The following is a 21,305-nucleotide window of genomic DNA, read 5'->3' on the forward strand; positions in this document are numbered from 1 at the left end:
AGCTCTCAGGATTGTCAATGACACCACTGTGTTGTGACCCAGGTTTTGAGAGTACTTTGCTCCATCTATCAATCTTTTCAAGGCGAGCAATTTCACAACAAACAAAACAAACTTCAAACAAAGAATTTTACAAGTTAGTTTGTAAAACAGTGAAATCATTAATTAATAATTTTTTCTTACATCAGTTAAAACTTCTCAGCCTGCTACCAAATACCTTAAAACTGTTTTTCATAGAAGAAGGGGCCGATCCCCTTATTCCATATTATGGCCATATTCTGCTCGTCTTGACGGGCCATTGCAAATGCAACGGTCACAAACGAGATTTTAATCTGCGCTATCTCTAACTTAGATTTAAAGTCCAGCGTCTTAGTCCGCTCGGATCTGCCTGGAGGTTAATTGACTGTATTAACAGTTATTATATGGTGGAGTTTATTGACAAACTTAATTTCGTTTGGACATTTGTTCCAAAAAATCCTTAAATTCTCCCTAATTTTAGACCACTTTTGCTGTTGGTATTGAAACCATAGATTTTCAAGTATATTATGTGCATATTGTCTCAAAAGCAAACAATAACCCTTATATCTCCAAACCAACATGAGTTTATTTACTAGCAGCATAACATTTATTCTGAATGATATCCAAATTTATATTGATAATATTAAGATTCATTAACCAATAGCTTTGCTTACAAACAATTTAGCTCTCCAGTCAGCCTTTGTCTATTGTAAGATGGCTTGAAATCAACCACATCTCTTTGATCTCAGCTAAATGTGGTATTTTATTGGCTTGTTAAACTAATCCCTTTTATAGGATTTTTCACAAAAGAATCAGGGGAAAGTATATTATACAGGTACCTTGGTGTCCTGATAGATTCTAATATGATCTCTGAACACATAAACATTATTGTTTTGAGGGATGGAGGAAACTTGTTTAATGATATTTGGATCACATGATTTCTAAACAAGTCGATTCTTATGTGACATTATTCAAAACCTTGAATGAATGTTGGTGTTCCAAAGTCATCTGAATGTGCCAGTTTTCTGAATGGAAATCAGGGTTACATAAATGATAAATGTAAGCAAGGCTGTGCAGAGAAAATTCCTTTCGTGGATGGCCAGAATGTTTCCAGAGCTGGTTGGAGTGTCTTTACAATAGGGTTTCTGCTCTCTTAATTTTCAGCTCACCATGTTGTGGTACGTTTCTTCATGATCACAGAATCCTGAAAAAACTAGATCAAAGAGTTCTAGTGTAACCATTTTATAGGAGAAAGCTGTTCGTTAGTTCCTAAATTGGAGTCTGTGTCTCAGTAGATTTAATAAATTTTAAGATGTTTTCAAAACAACACTTGAAAAGTATTACGGAGATTTAAAATTGTATGCAAGCTATACATAAGACTGTGTGATTTCTTACATTTAGCTTGATCCATGATGACCTCATTTTCCATCTGTTGCTTGGTTGGGACCAAAACTGCTTTCAGAAATAAGAAATCGCTTTCAGCATTTCAAAATTTTATTTTTTGGAGTAATTGGGAATGGGTGGATTAAAGGATGTATGGTTCAGTGAGATCCTTGTGAAAAGAAACTGTATGTGAATTATAGATCAATGAAACAATATTATTCATTGTTCAATAGAATTTCACATTTAAATATACTATATGTAAGCAGTAAATCCAAGATAAGAATCTAAAACATTACATCTACGTCACATCATGGTCGTAAGGAAAGACAGGGTGCTCTAGCCCTCCTCCAAAATTTTGAAAAATTAATTAAAATTACACCTAGTACTTTTCAGATACTACAAGTCAAGTAATACATTTATAATCTTTACATAAAAACTGTCCAGCACCAGCTTTTTGTCTGCATTCACTGCAGAATATACTGCTCACGAGGTGGACAGGCTTTCTTGATTTGCATTCTTTTCACACAGGACTGTTACTGAGACAACAAGTTTTGCTTACCCCTCTCCGGTGTCTGGGGATTGGGCTCAAAAGAGCAAGATATTTTTATTGCCCTGTTATAATGTTTGGCAGTTCAAAACAAACTTTGGAAATTCGTTATAGTTGTTGTCAGTGAATAAATAGTACCAATTATTTAGCAGACAGTTACGTTCCATAAGAACCAGCTGTAGTGAAACGATGTTAAGTTTTACACCATAAACATCAATGTCAAACCTCAGACACTTGCACCTCGTTACGTTTGATTGTAGAATTATGGTTGATGTTTCACTTTAAGAATTTTATTAATATGGATCCAAACACATTTTTGTTTTCATTACAGTGGGTACTTTTTGAGTATAAATGTAATTTAAAAGAATAAAACATTTGACTATTTCTCCTAAAAACCAATTAAAATATCAATCTAAAAGAGCATTTGTATGTGTATAAACTGTATCTTTTAATTGAGGAATCTCCCATAATCATGGGTGTGTATTGGGGCCATTTCTGCTCTTATTTATCTAAATGATTTCATAAGTACAAATATACCTTCCATATCTGCACTACACTCAGATACAAAAAAACACTTTCTCGTCAGAAAAAAGCCATCAGCATATCCGTTGGACTATCTTACCAAGAGTCTTATAGACAAAGTTTTTCTAGAGTTGAATTATGACCTCGTCCTGTGTGTACATATTTTTTAACATAATATATGCAAAAGAAAACAAAAGCTCAATTCAAAACACATTGTAGCCTACACTCCATAAGCATACCAGGTCAAAAAATAATCTCATAAGTCCAAATATAAGACTTGACAAACACTACAAGAGCTACAAATACCAGCAACAAAAATATTTAATAAGCTGCCTCTCACAGTTATATCTTTACTTTTAATAAAGTTTAAATCGACTATGTCGGAGTAGCTTAAACTTAAAGAATTCTAATAATATTTAGGAATATACAAAATGTGATAACGTGCTAAATAATACTTACAAATAAAAAAATAAGGTTGTTCTATAATAACATATTTATAACATTTTTAATTCTTTGTTTCTGTGGAATTTTCGTGATGTTTGATTTTTCTCTGTGTGTTTGCTGTAAGTTTTTATTATATACGACTACATTCGTTAGAATATAACGAATTTAGCTCAATTATAATTTTGACGATCTATAAGCCTACTGTAATACTTAATGACTTTCATTAATAAAAATCTTCTGGCAAGTAAATCTGCATAAATTATTTATGTGATTAATAAAATCATAAATCTTCACTCAAGTATTGAAGTCAGAATGAACAGAATTAGCTCAAACTAAACTATAAATTTTAAAGAGATAAACAACATATACAAAATAGTTTTTGTTGATTTATACCACATAAAAGAGACATGATAGATTTTATGCAAAATGGATTTGCCTACAAGCTTAATGGATTCAATATAAAGCTTATTTAGTATGGAATCAGATTCGTGTCCATTTCATATGTAATCCTATTACTAAATGCATTGGCAGGCCTATTGCACTAGTTTATGTAATCAATACATATATTTAAAAATACTCCCCATATAGATGTTTAGAAAGACTGTCAATTTTATATACAGAACTTTCAAATATTTCAATTACTAAAAACCTTTGCCAAAATTCAACCGCTTAAAGGAAACATGTTCACACATTTGATTGCATAATTCTACTGAATTCAAGAATATACTGTACAGGTATTAAAGCAGAGTCAAAGAGGTACTAAGGAAATTAATCAAAAATAAGCCTTAGAAAACATTAGTTTTAATTAATAACTCTAAAATTATACAACAAGATATTTACAAAAACGCTGAGTTACATTTACTTTTCTGTCTTATACATAATTGTTGGATCTCCAAACGAATGTATATCTTCTGCGTAAATGTCTTCAGGCAAAGGTTCTTCAAGGTCCTCTGGGTAAAACGTCGGGAAAGCATCTGGTTTTTCCTTAGATTTCCTGTACAAAGAAATAACCACTAATTTAATTTTATTACCTCTCACACTCAAGATAACCATTGTTTACTGGTAATCAGAATAGATTTCTATCCTGTTGTATGATTATCCAAATACTAATGTGTTAATACTGTAATGTGTTTTAATTAATTTTGGTATCTGTTATAATACAAAATACTAAGCTGTAAAATTCTTTTGTACTCAAATTTCTAGACCATTAACTTACACTAAGGCAATATTCTAGTCACAATATACCACTTATTAAAAATTTAATAATGAAAAAAATTGACTTATTTCATTTATTGTATTAACTTACATTTCTATTACAGTATTATTAACAGGTCCTGTGCTCTCACTTCCACCATAGTACCAGTAACCAGTTTCTCATATTTATTTTCTTGTATTTTATAGTTCTGGTACCAAAGAAGTTTATTTTTTCAAAATAGAGATAATTTTGATTACCATCAACAGGAGATCCATCCAGCAAAGATTTCATTGTTGACAGTAATATAACAATGTATACAGTAATCATAAAGTAATTCTTAGCTAAAAATTAAACTATTATACTGTACTGTACACGGTAACTGATGGACGAAAAAGTGCATAAGTACATGGTTACGGTACCTGAGATGTAAGAGAGTATCGTAGATGTAAACGTAACTGTTGATCACTCCCGGAACGCCTCTGCCTTGCACGTAGAGCACATTGTACTTTGTGTTGATCCGCCAGATCTGCAACATTGAATAAATTCACTTTAACGATTGAAGAGTACAATTTTTTTTACAGTACGCACATGTATATGCCTTGTACACTTATTCTTCCCCAAACAGGTTGTTTGGCTATTCGTTTATTTGGTTGAGAGTTTGAAATTCCTCGCAAAGATAGTAAAAATTCCCTTAGCATATAGGCTATGTTGTTCATCTCTGTGAATTAAAAAGCTGAGGATCAATGCAGGTCTCCATACAGTGAAAATATACACATATATAGGTACTGTATTGTAATATTCAGAATTCTTGGAACAATATAAAACAGACAGGAAAGTCAGGTTTGTGATTCAAGCTTTCAATGGCCTCAATGTAACCCTTTTAGTAGCAGTCAATTCACTTATAACCCATACTCAAGTAGAACTTCACAGAACCTGGAGTAGATAAGCAGTTACTAACATACTGTTGTAATAGCAGAGGGTCGATACTGCTCCTGAGGACCTATACATCATTTGTGCTTGATTATGTTTTATATAAATGTTAATTTATTTTGTGACCATCACTTTCGTGAGTGCACTCATTGATGTGTTTTTAACTTTAATTTTTTTAATTTTGAATTCTCAACCGATTGTAAGTATACTACTTTAAAAATTCTTTATTAAGGGTAAAAAAATTAAATTTTTAATGAATTAATTCTATAAAATACTATAGGTTTATTTATAGTAATATATGGAATTAAACTAGTGAAACAATCGCCAAAACTTTGAAAGTGCACACAAAATCTAGTTTTTCCATGTTAATACTGTTGTACTAACCTACCATGCACTATAACCTACTTAAAACTAATATTATTAGACCTAGGAATAACTATATATATATATATATATATTACTAGGACTAATATTATAAGAAAAGAGCCAAGCCAAGTTATGTTGTGTTTATAATAATAATATCATTATTTATTTGTTTAGAAATTGTAATAATTTAATTCTCTATAAACAGTCACAGAATTAACCTGAAAAAAATTATTTTCACTATAAATTTAGTACCCTGAACACATGCAGCACAAACACTATATTCATATATAAAAAAGCAGTTAACTACAGAAAACACTTAAAAGCACAGAGCTATTTCAGCAGACGAGGCGGTTGTGTTATACTGAAACAACTACATTCATAATATTAATGCAGCTTTATAATATGCTAATTCAAACAATTTGCATATCACACAAATGGCATTAATAGATATAGCAGAAACTGATGTTTTCAAAGGTCTCACACTGATACAATGAGTTTTTTATACAAGTAAATTAAATAGTAACAGCATGCCTCAAAGTTTAAAATCAATTTTGCCATTTAAAATTTTTGACAAAATTGTTGAATCGAGGCCTGCTGGGACTTGTGTTAACAAACAACAACCTCTACATCCCATTACTGTTACTTTCACATCAAGGCATTTAAATTCATGTTACAACATGACATACGCTTACATTTCGGTTTTTCATACGATTTGAACAGCATTTGGACCGTGACACACAAAAATAGTCACATATTGACGTGGACAGCGGGAATTTACTCATTTTCAGTTTTGTAAAATTAAAGAGTTGTGGTTTTTTTATTTTTGTACTTACCAGTTGTGTAGACCACATACTAATAAATCAAAATAAGAATCCTCATATAAAAAATATTCCTTATTTATTTGTGATTACAGACATAGACAACATAGACTCAACTGACATAAATACAGCTTACTTAGCGGTTACAGCTATCAACATACAATCAATCAAATATATCGATTGTGTCATATTGCGATAGAGAATTTATTTCCAAGTAACACCACATCAAATATATCATGATATAAAAAAAAATAATATTTTAGCTGCCTCGAATGGGATGGTTAGTTCCCACCGCTCCTGTCTCAAAACGGTTAGAACTTGAAGGGTTAATTATTACGTTATTCTCCGTTATGATTAGTAACGCAACAACACACCCAGGTGGGAATTCCCTCATGTCTTTAATACTCGTCTATGTCAAAATCCTCTCAAGACCTTTCACTTTCTAATTCTATAGTAAAGTTTCTAATACGAGTTTCTTCTCGTCCTAATTTTATGCAAAACCAAAACAGAAAGCCATTGAAACCTATAAAACAACATAAAAGTCTATAAACAAAACATTACACTATAACACGCACAGGCAGGAAAACCCTGCTAAACGAAAATTGAACGGCCATATCTAGACTTCAAATGTTCAAGGTCAATTGAAAATGCAAAGTGAGTGTGGGAGAAGTAGAGGAGAGTTGTCCTAGAAACACAACCTCCAATAACTACATAAACTACAAAAAATACATTTAAAGCAGAGAAATCCGCCATTTTAATAACTGACCATAACTGTCCATTCACAAAAGATATTTCTTCATTTTGTATAAATAATATCTACCTTGATAATCAAATCAGGTAGTTTTATTTTAGTTTTATAGTCTTATTTTATATTAGTGTTTGTAGCTAGTTTAAATTGACACTATTCAAATGTTACATCATTGTAACTAAAACGAATAAAGATTTTTTGGCTTTGATTTTGATACATTGCTTCTATGCTAAGCGTAAGTGTTAAATTAGCTGTAATTTTAAGAAAATAAATATTATCACAAAGCCCACCTTGAGTCCTCTGTGGATTCTCCAACGGTTGCCCATGTGACCGGGCATCTTCGTACCAGGCCAAACTCTGGCCTTGGGACCTCCGATGTTACCTCCCCTCCTGTGAGTCTTGGTCACTCCATGGGTCGCTGGCATTCCGTGGAAACCCCACCTCTTCATCACTCCTTGAAATCCTTGATACACCCTTGAAAAATCCAAATCAAGAATTAAAAGTACTTCTTGTTCTATCTGCATATACCATTATGATTTGGTCTACAAGATTGCATGTTTGGCTTAACTCTTTCCAATCGAAATATTTTCACCTGTTTAACCTCCCACTCCCTATTTATTTTAGTATAACTTCAGTAAAAAAGCTATTGATAGCAAACTAGTCATTATAAAAGAAAATAAATTATTGCAGTTTATTATGTCTTTTTTTAATTTATTGTATCAAGCTACAAAAGTCAATGATTACATAGTATACTATGTAATCATTGACAAAAGTATACTTACAATAATAAATTTTGAATTTTATCAGAGTATATATTTTTAAAATTTTTGCAGAATGAAGACCAGAATGTTTCTCCTCCAACACTAATGTCAGATGTTGCCCGACGTCACAATTTTGATGTTCCACTTGTGTCAGACGGCATCCGCTATTGTAATGACATCACTTTTACTTCATGATGTTTCCATCTGGTGTTATCATTTGGTTGGTTTTTGTTGCTTTTGTTGTTACACCCAGTTCCATCCAATTTTCAGTCACATTCACAGTAACTCAATATGTTATTACCAAGAACGTCTATCCTTTCTGATTTCAAAGCTATTGCTGAATTAAAGAATGACATTGATTATAATACTGGCAAAAATATACAAAGTGATTGTGATGACGTTCTTCCAACACTGGAAAATGTAACAGACAGTGACGTGATGATAGCTAGGACTAGGTCTAACGGAAAATAGTAATCGTGTATTGGATAACAGAAGGTCTGTTTATGAAGGAACTAATGTTTCTCATTTTCTATACATATGTACTGTTAGGTAGGAAACGACCAAACATACTATGTGATCGTGAATTAGTTCCTGAGAATGCAGACATATGACTGGAACAGGAAAATCGCAATGTACGACATACGAGTCATGAGGATTCAACGAATGGGTTGGTACATGATCATGTTATTCTACTAAGTAATGACACACCTTACCTAGTAATGACCAAATTTGTCGGTCCAAGCCGACTCACTACATTCATGTTCCTTCACTCAAAACAATGCTTAATAATGTAAAATAATATTTTGTTTAGTTAAATTCACTTGTAAATAAAAATAAAATCAACAGCTAAATAATTATTTCCCATTTATGTTGAAAATCAATCAAAGAAAATAAAAATTGTATCTTTATGAAAAAAAGCAAAACTAACCTTGTTAAACAACCCATTAAAATATATGCAAGCAAGTTACATAATGCCAGACCGGGATCGAGTGCCAAAAACGGTCTGGTTACATGGTGAAAATATACAAAGCATCTTTTTTTTATATATATTTTTCTTTTGAAAATAAACATTATGGACTATCAAATAAAGATAAAATAGTTCAATAATATATGTATGATTACAACAACAAAATTACTATTATTTTTAGTTTAGAATTAATTTTATTAAGTTATTTCTTGTAACTTTAGTTATTTTAATTTTGTTGTTTATTTATTTATTTTAAATTATTTTTACAGTATAGAGAAAATTTTTATCATGTTGTACTATCACAAATAGTAAAAGTTATATCAGTAAAACCAATTTTGTACATTTTTAGTGTATTTAATTGCTGACACCAGAACTGCAGAGGACTGTATATGCATAACTACTACCTCAATTGGTTCAATAGAGTTTAATACGCCACATCAACTTCCTTGTAAAAGAAAATTAAAGTATAGTGGATACTAAGTGGAAGTAAACTTACGTTTTGCCCCTGATGTCAACAACATCGCCAACTTTGAAGTGGTTGGCTAGGAGAGGAGTGCCAGGCTGGACCACAGCCTCCGGAGACACCATGAACTGTGCCAGAAGCTTCTTAGGCATGAGTCCAGCGTCGGAGAACAGACCACAATACTCTCTGGTATACTGGACACATTACCAGTTGCTTTTAATATATGTCACAGTCATATCCAGTCATTAAGTGCAATAGCAAGTGATTTTGGTCTACTTATCGCTTTATTCAAAGTATACTAATCTGTTAACCTAACCTAAAATAAACCTAACCTAACCTATAAACCTAACCTAACCTAACCTAAATTAATCTAACCTATTCCAGGGACTAATATTAGTTTAGTCAAATCGTATTAATTATAATGTATAATGTCTAGTTAAAGTCTTTAATTTATAGCTTTGACCAGTGAATTTAGTCATTATGCATAATAACCAGAAATTATACATAATGACTGATTATTCACGACTGTAACATAAATAATAAACTTTTATAATTTCAACAGTAATTACACGAAATATTATGTATTTATGTGATAAGTTTACCATTTTTTAAACTGGATGAGTCTATTAATGTAATATTCAAGTATGTACGATGTGTAAGGTTTGGATAGAAATAAAAACAATTTTCCCTACAATCATCATAATGTTAACATTATTCCTTCAACAATGTTTACATCATTCCATAGTCAAAGCAATATTTTAAGTTTTTGGTGAGCTTGTATGGTGTCTCCATCACTTTTTCTTTCACAGTTTCAACTCTCTCAAATCTTATTCCTTTTAGTGTATATTTTGCGTCTATAAAGATAAAATTGTCATAGGCAGTAAGATCTGGTGAGCAAAAATGACTTGCTGACCAATTCAGTAAAAGAATTATGACTTATTTCCCACGTCTCAATCGCTTTCCTCTTACACGTTTATGGGCCGCAGATTGAGACACTGAAATGTAATTTTTTTAAATTTCTGGACTTGAGACAAGTTTATATTTACAACACAGTTTTTAACTTTATACCCATGTTATAAAAGCAAGGCCTCAAATGCATGGTCGGCAGCTAACCAGCTCGCTCTCCTAATGTTTCTCTAAAATGAGGGAAAGTAAAGAGACACCATGTAGAAGATACAGAGGACGTATGTAGAGATATAGACAATTCTCTAAGAAAACTCCCTCAATGTCACAAAAATTCACCACTCACCAAAATGACTTTTTATAGGTATTTTTCAATCATTATGTATAATGTCTGGTTATTATGCATAATGACCAAATTCACTTGTCAAAATGATAAATAATTTACTTTAACTAGGCATTATAAATAATAACTATTGCGATATATCAGTCCCAGGAAATAGCTAGGTTAAGTTAGGTTACTTTCAATACAGAAACTAGAATCAGAATCTTGTTTTTTTTTAATGGCACAAAAGTAACAATTATAAATCTGTTTTGTACACAAACTGGTGTTTTTGTGAAAATGAGACATACATTATTAAAAATCCAATAATCCCTTGATCCTGGAACTGGCAAAGTCGCAATTTAAGACACATGTTTTCCTGCCGTGAACTAGTTGTAATTTTTGACGCATTAAATATCATCTATTAACTAAGTCATCTTTTGAACAATCCTTATTCAAATCGTAATCCTAGTTATATCACTGTAATCAGCAGATTCCGTGCTTTCTTCTAATGTACTCTCTTATATATAAAATGTTTCTTTACATTTTACTGTCCGCTAAAAGCTAAAGGTGTCTGACACAGTATGCAATCTTGACAGCTGCTGCTGTTCTAATCAGCTGGATTTTATTCTATTTAGTTTTTGTTGTTTTCAGTCTATATTATATGTATACATTTTCTTAATCAGCATAACAACCCGTATATTTGGTATGTTTTGAATTTTTGAATTGACGGCATATAGGGATTTCTATGCACTGCAGAAAATAAAAAACTGTTTTTAGAAGATAAAAGTTTCAACTTCAGAGCACCACACTTTCATAAATGTAAAGGCAGACTCATTTTTTATTTATTTTAATATAATATACTGTATTTTATTATTGTATATACACTTTAAATTTTGCATAGTAACTGATTTTGCAGTTATTTTTTGTTTAACTCTGGACTAGGAGTTTGAAAGCTTAGCCAGTTAATGCTAAAAATGCAGATCAGTTGTAGTTAAAAGATGAATTTCTTAACTGACCCATATTATGACACAATTTTTCTCTTCAGTTTTTCAAGAGATAGTCTAACATGTCGAGATCAGCTTTGACGGAAAACACTTACTCTCTGAGGGTCTGAACTCTCCGCACCGACGAGCAAACAGCCAAATCTATTCTTCTCTCTGTACTTGTATAGTCGTTTGGGTTTATACTCCTCTGGTGGTATATATTTGACAACATGATTATCCACGATCTGCAACAATAACAGATTATTACAGTTTCAATATTATCAGTCTTTTAACATTAAACAATTCTTGGACATTTGTACAATAAAGAAACGACTAAATGGTAGCATATTTTTCATATAATCAAATCAAAGAATACACGAGTAATTAGCTCTCCTAAGAATGAGGAAGGTATTGTGGTGTTAGTTTTCTTTCTGAAGAATCTCCTCTAGGATTTTTTTAAATAGACTAAGACCAAATTAGTAAACAAATTTTTAGAGCTAAATGTTATTGTTTGTGAATTATCCTTTATTTCAACACAACACTGATTCTTTAATTAGGTAAACATATTGTTAACAAATATTAATGTATGATGGAAACTGGCGGTAACATCCCTTCAAAAGTTTTCTTTATACTAAATGATGAAATGAAATGAAATCCTAAGAACTTGGTAGAAATTACATACGCGTTTAATCCAAAAAGATTTACCTGGTCAGAATTGATAAAAGCTAACAATTCATAGAACAGAGGACACAATTTCAGTTTTTTTAATAACTTAATTTAGCTGAAAAATCATTCCTACAACAGTTTAAAGTTGAAACTATCCGAATCATTACTTAAGATGAGGACTTTTTGACTTGTTTGTAGCCTAATCTTATGTGGAAACTATTTACCATTTGAGGAATCTAGATAAAATTGCAACTTTTAAATATGGTAATGACAGCAAATATCCATAACCACAAACATGCACAGACGACAACTACAGGCACGGCTGCAGCTCTCAAATCTAAATGTAATGGATTTGATTCTGGAGATATCGACAGAAATGTTCCTATTATGTTTAACCCATTCCCTTTATAACTTTAGTACAACATTAATTTGATGTCAATCATGTTGAAAGAATTCCAAATAATTTTATTTTCGAAAATGGTCTTCTTTCACATTTAACATTCTCCAATCAGCTACAATACCCCAATGAAGGCCAAAAATACTTGCCTGTATCAGTGTGGTCACTATCCGGTTACCCTTCTTATCCCACAAGGGCTGATATCCCAGTTTTTTACCGATGAGACCGGTTCTACGAGTTCTTGGTGTCCACTCTCCCGCGGCTACTGCCTCTGTCCGCAGGGGAGTCTTCAGCTGATATGTCGACAGTCCACTGATGATAGCAGGTGGGCCGAACTTATCATGTACAATTTCCTCAATAAACTGTTTGTTGCTTTCTGTTAAGGCCTCTTCATAATTCTGAAAATTATATTATTTTTAAAACCTGCCTTGCCTACATACATATGTGACAATAATAATTAGTACATGATTTAATATTTTCTATGAAAGATTGTAGAAGCTACAATACCTTTTATAAAAACGATTATTATTACAAAGACTATATCAAATGTGTGTTTAAGTATGTAAATAAAGCTAATAAAATGTGTAAAGAATTAACAGTGTAGCAGAAAGTGTGGTGAGAGGAGAGATACATGGTCCTCTCACTTTCCGCGATAAGCCTATCCCTCTTATGGCTCAACTGAGTACAGTCCATTCCAAAATCTATGTGCCACTGACAATACCCCTTGCTGCTTTAATAAATAAATCATTTGAACAAAAGCACTTCCCATTGATACAGAAACTAACCAAGATTTAACCAAAACTCAAGACTAGAACTACTACAAAATTAGAGAACTATAGGCCAATTTCCTTGATAACTACATTTTCAAAAATAATAGATAAAAACTTTAATCAAAAGGAACATCTGCAAAATCACTAAATGCATTAGTCTGCCTAGTTAAATTTGTCACAGATCAGCTGGAGAACTTGTAGGAGCTGTTATGTTTGACTACAGTAAAGCTTTCAGCTGCTTGGGACATGATCTCATTCTGACTAAACTGGCAACTCTGTGTATCAGAGGAAGGTCAGGGAAATGGATAACATGTTACCTCGAAGGCCACCAACAGCTTGTGAAACTATAAACAACAATAAACAGTAAGAAGATATCCTTCGAGATACCTTTCAGATCTCAAACAGAGGAGTTCAATAAGGTTCAGCTTTGGGCCCTTTTCTGTTTGTCCTTTTTACAAATGAATTTCCAAACTCCATGAACTATACTTCTATGATGTTTGCTGGTGACACTACTCTCCTTCATACCACAAACACTGCTGAGGAGCTCTGCTCAGACATAATTTCATCAACGCAAGAAACTCTTCACTACTGTCTCCCAAACGACCTAGTATTAAATCCTAAAAAGAAAACTAGTCACAATTTTAGTAGGTGGCAGGATGAGATACAAAAAATTCCTGATCTCTTGTTAGAAAAAGAAACCACCAAATGATTGGAAGCTACCATAGACAGTGATCTCTCCTGGACTACTCATGTGAATAATCTGTGCAAGAACCTAGCAGCAGGGGTTTTTGTTGTGAGAAGAATGGAATGGATTGGAGGAATGTAGCAAAAGCAGCTCACTAAGCCTTGATTCAATGTCATATTAGACATGGTTTGAAAGTGTAGGGTGGCACAAACAAACAGAATATAGAAAATAGATACAGAAAAATAGATACAGAAAATAGAATCCTAATCTTACAAAAAAAGCATTAAGAACACTTGCTCTAGAACGAACGGAAAGTTGTAGGAGAGTTGTAACAGAAGCGTTTAAAGCATTAGGAATTCTAACTGATAAGTCTTTATAACCACACTGTTATTACCCACACATACCAGCAGGACTACACATGAGGGGAGAATATCTACCATTACAAGAAAAGACACACAATAGATATATTTCCACTATACCACACTTTACAATACAGCAAGAACCATTGTACATTAGACTGTATAATGCACTACCTGAATCACTGAAGAACCTGAACACAGAACTGCAGGACTGGCTGGTGGAACAACCTTTATACGCACTGGAGGAATTTTTCACCACAACGCAGATCTACTAATCTTGTAAAGCAAGACGCATGAAGACAATTCTGTAATGTTGACACCATTACATTTCTTAATAAAATTGTAAATAAAGTACTTTGATTGATTGAATACAAGTCACATCTGCTCACAACATGAGCACTTTCTGTCAACGTGAAGTTGTAACCACCCATAAAAACCTTGTTTGTGGTATGTTTTTAGCGCTTTCTGGTGGCGAATTTGTTACTCTTGGCATAAATGAAGCGACTGACACTGACAGTGGCAACACAACTTTTCTTGTGGACTGTTTTACGTCCTTCCTTGTTCACTGGAGAGGAGAGAGTGCACGTCCACAAGCCCTGGCTACGCTATGACATATGGTGGTCTCTTTGAGAGCGCTCAAAGCCAATGGCCAGAAGGTTGTGGTTTCACCCAAGTAATGACTGTCCAGATAACACCCCACTATCAAGACCATCGATTTTTATTACTATAGTATTATTATACACTTTTGCAATTACCAGTTGACCATTTAAGTCAGTTTCACTACCTTGAGTGAATTTTACAAATTCAATTATTAACCACAATAATTTTATTATTAAATGAATATTATTTGGTATTGTCTTCGTCATCACCTGCCAAGACCTGTTGGTATTAAATCTAATAATTACACAATGAATTGGGAAACGGTCGCCGACCAGTACAACTATCTAACCACCACTATCACCATTAAAAATAAACTAATTAATAATTAAATTATTTTATTATCTAAATATTAATTAATTCACCATCTAAACAATTATTATTAAACAATATGAGAAAATGTTCCATATATTTCTAATAGGTTACATATCCAGACAGGATGTGAAGGCCTTGGTCACCATGCACTGACTGCACGGTACCGGCTTATCCAGACACGCACTTCATCTCGCAGTAGGTATCGAAGTTCATTTCCCTGGCAGGAAAATCTGACCTCCTTGATTTTATAGGGGAAGAGATTAATCTGTCAGATACCATTAATTTCCTCAAACTGACAAACACTGTGGCAACTTCATGCTACATGACTGAGTCTTGGACTGTATTTTCTAATTTGCAAAGAAAGTTATATGAAAATAAAAAGTTCTCTTACCACATGTTCTTTCCTAAGGTACCACAGTGGGTAACGTGGCCTAACTAAATTTATTGGAGCATAGAGTCTTCTTTCTCTCAATTGCACTGTAACAGCTCCTCCAAGCATGCTAGAACAAACCAAAAATTTCATTAATTGTAAAATGTTGGGTTTATCAAATTAAAATATTTCTTAAGTTTGTAGTTAAGTAAATTATTTAAATTGAATACGACTACCAGACCACTAGTGAGTTTCTCTTAACAAGAATACTGTATCTATTTGGGTGATTCTCTGGAAACCAAAACATATAATCGGTAAATGTTTACTTTAGCCACTTTATTATATTTTTTATTTTCTAGAGTAAAATCCTTAAAATGTAATTTTGAAAAAACCAATGGAAGATTAATTAAATTTAAGAAAGGTCAAAAGTTTGTGTAAAAAAAATGTCATAGAAGGAACTAGAAGCAGAACAGGCTGACAGTAAAGCCACCGACCTTCAGCAGAAGGCTAGGTGTCTGCTGCGAACTGATGACAAACGAAAAATATCTCTCAAGATAGTACCGATCAGTAAAATACGAAATTTCAAAAGTCTGAGCACTAATGGCTTGATAACCCAAAAATATTTCAAAGTCACCATTTGCTGACCACTTACCATATTATTCTACGTAGTAGAGCAATGGCTGCTAACTACTACCGTAGAAGTAAAGAATTACATTATAAAGTAAAATTAAACGAAACAATGTCTATTTTGACAAAATAATAAATAATATACTTTAAAGTGCACTCATAACACTAATTTTTACATTGAACATGCACAAAAACATCACTCAATAACACAAAATGAGAACAACATTGACTCTGTAAATGCCTAACGCAACCAACCAGAGAAACCAACATAGAGATGCCCAAAGTTGCACAATTAGCCAATAGAACTGAAATAAAAAAATAAATAAAAAAATAAGGAAAAACTATGAATAAACGTCACCATGGAGGTAGACACTGTGACCTAAATAATGAAAAACTGGATGAAGTACTGAAAAATTCTTAAATTACTTCAAATGCAGTTGGTAAACCTATTCTTCCAGCTTAAATTCTCATGTGAATGTTGACAACCATGATATTCCCCCCCATAAAGCTGCCTCTCCTTGGTTTGTTATCCTCCACCATCCAAAATCCTGAAACCTCTAGGACTTTGATAAAACTTTCTATACACATTTGAGACAGTCTATTATACTACAATATAACCCTCATTCTTAGACCTCTGGAGATATCAATTTTACATGTTAAATACTGAAAAAAAGAAATCTATTGATGGCCGCACCTCAAAAACGTACAAACCAATTTTGATAAAACTTTCTATATATATTCAAGACACAGTCTACTATACTAAAATACAACTTACATTGTTAGGCCAGACCTATATTCAGAGCTACATATAGAATATGTATGCAAGATAGAATGTATGTAATAGAGTATGTGACTGTCTAGAATATGTATGCAAAGATTAAACAAAATCGGCTGAACTATTTTTCAGGTGACAGACTACCCATAGCATACAGTTTCAGTATTATAATATAATACTTGTAAGGGGACAGGTTTTTTCAGTATTTATCCTGTAAAACAGATATAGCTCCGAAAATAGGCGGGTCTTAAGAGTGAGGGTTAGTTTGTAGTATAGTAGACTATCTCAAATATGTATAGAAAGTTTTATCAAAATTGATTTGTACGATTTTGAGGTACGACCATCCATAATTTGTTTTTCAGTATTTGACATGTAAAAATCAATGTAGCTCCGAAAATAGGTGCATCCTAAGTATGAGGGTAGTAATATAATAAAGTAGAATATGTATTGAATGTGTATACAAAGTTTTATCAAAATTGGCTAGAATATTTTTGAGGTTCGGGACATCTATAAGGTTTTCCAGAACTTGTTTTGTAAAATCGGAATAGTCCCGAAAATAGCTGCTGCAAATGGCGATTATTATGATGAAAGCAGACTTTTCATTTAAAACCTTTAGTATTTATCTTCACATTGCTACATTAACCCTTAGCGAGCCACAAATAAATAACTAAATAGCCTTAAAAATTAAAAAATTCCCACATACCAAAACCAATTTTTTTTATAATTCTTATAACATAAGAGGTAAAAAAACGACAAAATATTTTTTTTCACTCTTTATTGTTAATTTACAGCCAAAAAATGGTAAAATCATAATTTCACTGAAAAAATTTAATTTTGACTTTCTATGTGTTCATATATAAAATTAACAATAGTTGAACACAATTATTGTAATATTTTACCAAAAACAAGCATATAGTTATTTTTATTTAGAGAAAATATAAATACTAAGCGCACGTCAGTAGACGTCGTTGGCTCTGCGGGAGACTATGAACATCCGGCCGCCCGCCATTTTGTCGCTCGAACAAGAGCCGTGACCTTCAAAATAGACACAAACGGTTGTCCCTTGTTTAACAGTTTTTACTAAGTTTGTTACCCAGAAATACTTTTAAATAATATATTTTTTTTTTAAATTGATTTTGAGTCAGTGGACGTCGTTGGCTTTTAGCGCTAGTTTAGGCATGACGTCTAGTAACGTCATTGGCTCGAAAAGGGTTAATATATATTTTATATGGGTTAAGTTGATGAACTAGGTTAGGATTCAGTTAGGAACCAGGTTCGGGTACTCAAAGAAGGGTACTCTGGATGGAATCTATGCCCAGTTTCATGTCCTTATGATAATATCATTTGATAATCATGATTTGATTGTGTTGGTGACCGCTTATTATACTGCAACCCCATATGATTCCTGACCCTAGCTACAACACTCATTTGTGTTCGAATATTGGAGATCTACAAACCATTATTTTTCACTATCAAATACTTTTAACACAACAATAACTCCAACTTGGGACCTATTTAGTCTAATATTCTAAACGATTGGGAGTATACTATGCGTTATATTTTAATTAACCCTACAACTGGCAGTCGCCTGATTATCAGTCGATATTAATGTTTCTGTAGTGGCAGTCGCCTGAAAATCAGTCGATTTGACACGTGCCCGTTTGACATCTGTTATAATCAATACACGAACTAAACTGCAATGATTCATATACCACTGGAATCAGAAATAGTTGCTGATTTGTTCGATGTATTTTGTTTTGTTTTGTATGCCATGATTTTAAGTATGACATATTGAAAACGAGAGTTGTTTGTAAACAGTCGGCCATTGTTGTTGTATTGTTACCCGGTCCGGTCGCGTTATTCTTGTCCATCTAAAACGTAAGTTTATTACATGAAATAAGTGTTTTTATGTAATAAGTGTGTTTATTTATGCGTATAAATTCTCGTATATTGTGTTTTATCAGTTTATTTTGTCATGTTATGAAGAAATATATGTGAAAAAAATATATTAGTGAGATTTTGTGTTCTAGGCTATGTGCAGTGTTGTGATAGTTTTAGTTAGCTTTAGGATCATTTTTCATATGCGATGATCATGATATAAAGCTTCTTTATTTATTTTTATAAGCTTACTTTTAATTTATTTTATGAATTTTTCGAGTAATAATTAAGGTTTTGATGAATTTTTGTAACACAGTCCTATCCATAGCAACGAATTTAGTATTGTACTATCTTCAGATTAGAGTATTTCATAATTGTTTTAATTAAAAAAAGTGTAGTAAACTATACATTTTCTAAAACTATAAAAAATTTTCAACATTTTGGGTATTTTGGAAATATTTTTTTTTCACACAATATGTCTTTTATAGGTGCACCCCCACCACTTTTACATACCTTTTTTATTTTTTTGAAAACAAACTTAGTAAAAAAAGTGATAAATTTCTTATATTTTTGGGTTTTTATTTCCATGAATAAAAAGTAAATTTTCTTGTGAAAACAGTGATATATAAATACATATAGGTTTATAATCAAATTATATTTAAAAAAAAATAAAAACCAATACTACTGCAAAACACCTCAAAATGGCCTGCCACTTGAGGAAATTTCAACTGCCAGCTCGAGGGTTAAATTAAAAGTTGTAATTTGTTGTAATACAGCTAATGGCTAACCTAAAACATGATTCTAACAATTTGCACGTATTCAAGTTTATACATTTGTTTATGTTACCTCATTAGTCCATTTAAATTGGGACATAGTTTGGCAGATAAGTTAGCGACGCTTTGAAATCCCAAGACAGTTTGTGTTATTCCAGCCATTTTCTTCTTTTAATTTTCCTCCACAACTCCAAGACACCAAACGGCAAACACCGCAAATCCTCCCTAACCCTAACCAGCCATCAACATTGAACCATCCATAATCCATATAGACGTACAACCTAACCAGCTGAATGGTTTTATTTTGTAAAAGGCATATATCTTTTTTGTCTAGCTTCTGACAGTATAGCCAATGTAATTTCTACGTAGCCCTGTTCAAATGAATTCATAAACTATCGGCAAGCAATCCAATGCGTTGACATGATTAAACTATTATAGTCTGGCTATAAGTTATTTATCTAGGACTTAAAAAATAAATAAATAAAATTTGTGTATATATAATAATTATATAATAAGTACATAATGTTAAATAATATATTATTAAACATGTTTATTGACGCAGGTTATTTAATAACTCCTTTAATCATAGATTTTATTTATATACGTATTAATACCAGACTAATCGTTAATCGTGGCTTCTTACATAATTTCTTATTGCATGACATTTACATCGTTTTAAATGGAACATAAAGGACTTGTAAGATAATAGATCGTCCTTAGAAAATATTCTCATCTCCTGCTTTACTTTTAAAATAAATTGATTCCAAGTTTAAAAGAGAATTAATAACATATTATGGCATTTTATTGAATATATCCAAAATCTTCAAAGGCAAAATTTGTTGACTATGAATTCTTTGTGTCTTTTAGTAACCATTTTAGTTTTATGGATGGTTCCTATGTATATAGCTCCACATAAAAACTAATTTGGAAAGTTCACAACTATTTATTATATCAAGAAACACACTTCAAAGTATACGTTTAATTTGAAACTTATTTCTGTTTTGAAATCAAACTTACACCAGATTTAGCCTCAATTTAAATCGCAATGGGAAAGAGAAATAATATTCTCTTTATTGAAAATAATTGATCTTCAAGTCATTCTCAGGATCTTTATCCGCCTCTCCTTATTCATATAATAGTTGCTGGCTGAAGCTTTTATCCCCCAGCTTTCTACATCTGCTCGTGTCCTATCTGGATCCTGCCAATATTTTTAGAGCAGAATGCTCCCAACGAAATAGTGTCCTGATTCAGCCTTCTAATATTTTTTAATCATCCACTAAAATGCTCAGGGATGTAAAGTCAAGGTCTGCCTAATTGAAGTTATATGCTTTAACTAATGGGTTTTTCATTTTGGACGGGTAGATGTTGGCAGCCTGTGGCGGCCATGTTGTTTTGGTGTCAGCTGTTTCATTAGTGTATTGTTGTTCAGTAAGTGCTGCCATTTCATGATAAGTTATTTCATAATGACAAGTTACTCTCTTGAGCAGCACGTTGAGATGATTAAACTTTATTATCAAAATGAGTGTTGACTATTTAAAACGTTACGTTCGTTTCGACTATCTTACGTCAGACGCGGAGGCCCTTCAACGTTTGTTAGCTAAATTCGAGAAGACCGGTTCGGTCAACAACCAACCTACACCCAGACGTCAAAGGAACAGCAGATCTA

At 32.4% G+C, this 21,305-nt stretch overlaps 1 protein-coding gene across 1 annotated transcript; it reads right to left on the reverse strand.

Annotated features, from left to right (window-relative positions):
• Positions 1-3,690: 3,690 nt before the first annotated feature.
• On the reverse strand, positions 3,691-19,898 carry LOC124364290 (39S ribosomal protein L3, mitochondrial). Its single transcript, XM_046819645.1, has 8 exons — positions 19,713-19,898; positions 15,608-15,716; positions 12,580-12,828; positions 11,484-11,612; positions 9,193-9,353; positions 7,259-7,442; positions 4,526-4,632; positions 3,691-3,905 (listed from the first exon to the last, which is right to left on the reverse strand). Exons 1-8 carry the CDS (start codon positions 19,799-19,801, stop codon positions 3,770-3,772), a joined length of 1,164 nt encoding a protein of 387 aa, XP_046675601.1. The 5' UTR covers positions 19,802-19,898; the 3' UTR covers positions 3,691-3,769.
• Positions 19,899-21,305: the final 1,407 nt, after the last annotated feature.

Source organism: Homalodisca vitripennis, chromosome 6, assembly GCF_021130785.1.
Source record: "Homalodisca vitripennis isolate AUS2020 chromosome 6, UT_GWSS_2.1, whole genome shotgun sequence".
NCBI lineage: Eukaryota > Metazoa > Arthropoda > Insecta > Hemiptera > Cicadellidae > Homalodisca > Homalodisca vitripennis.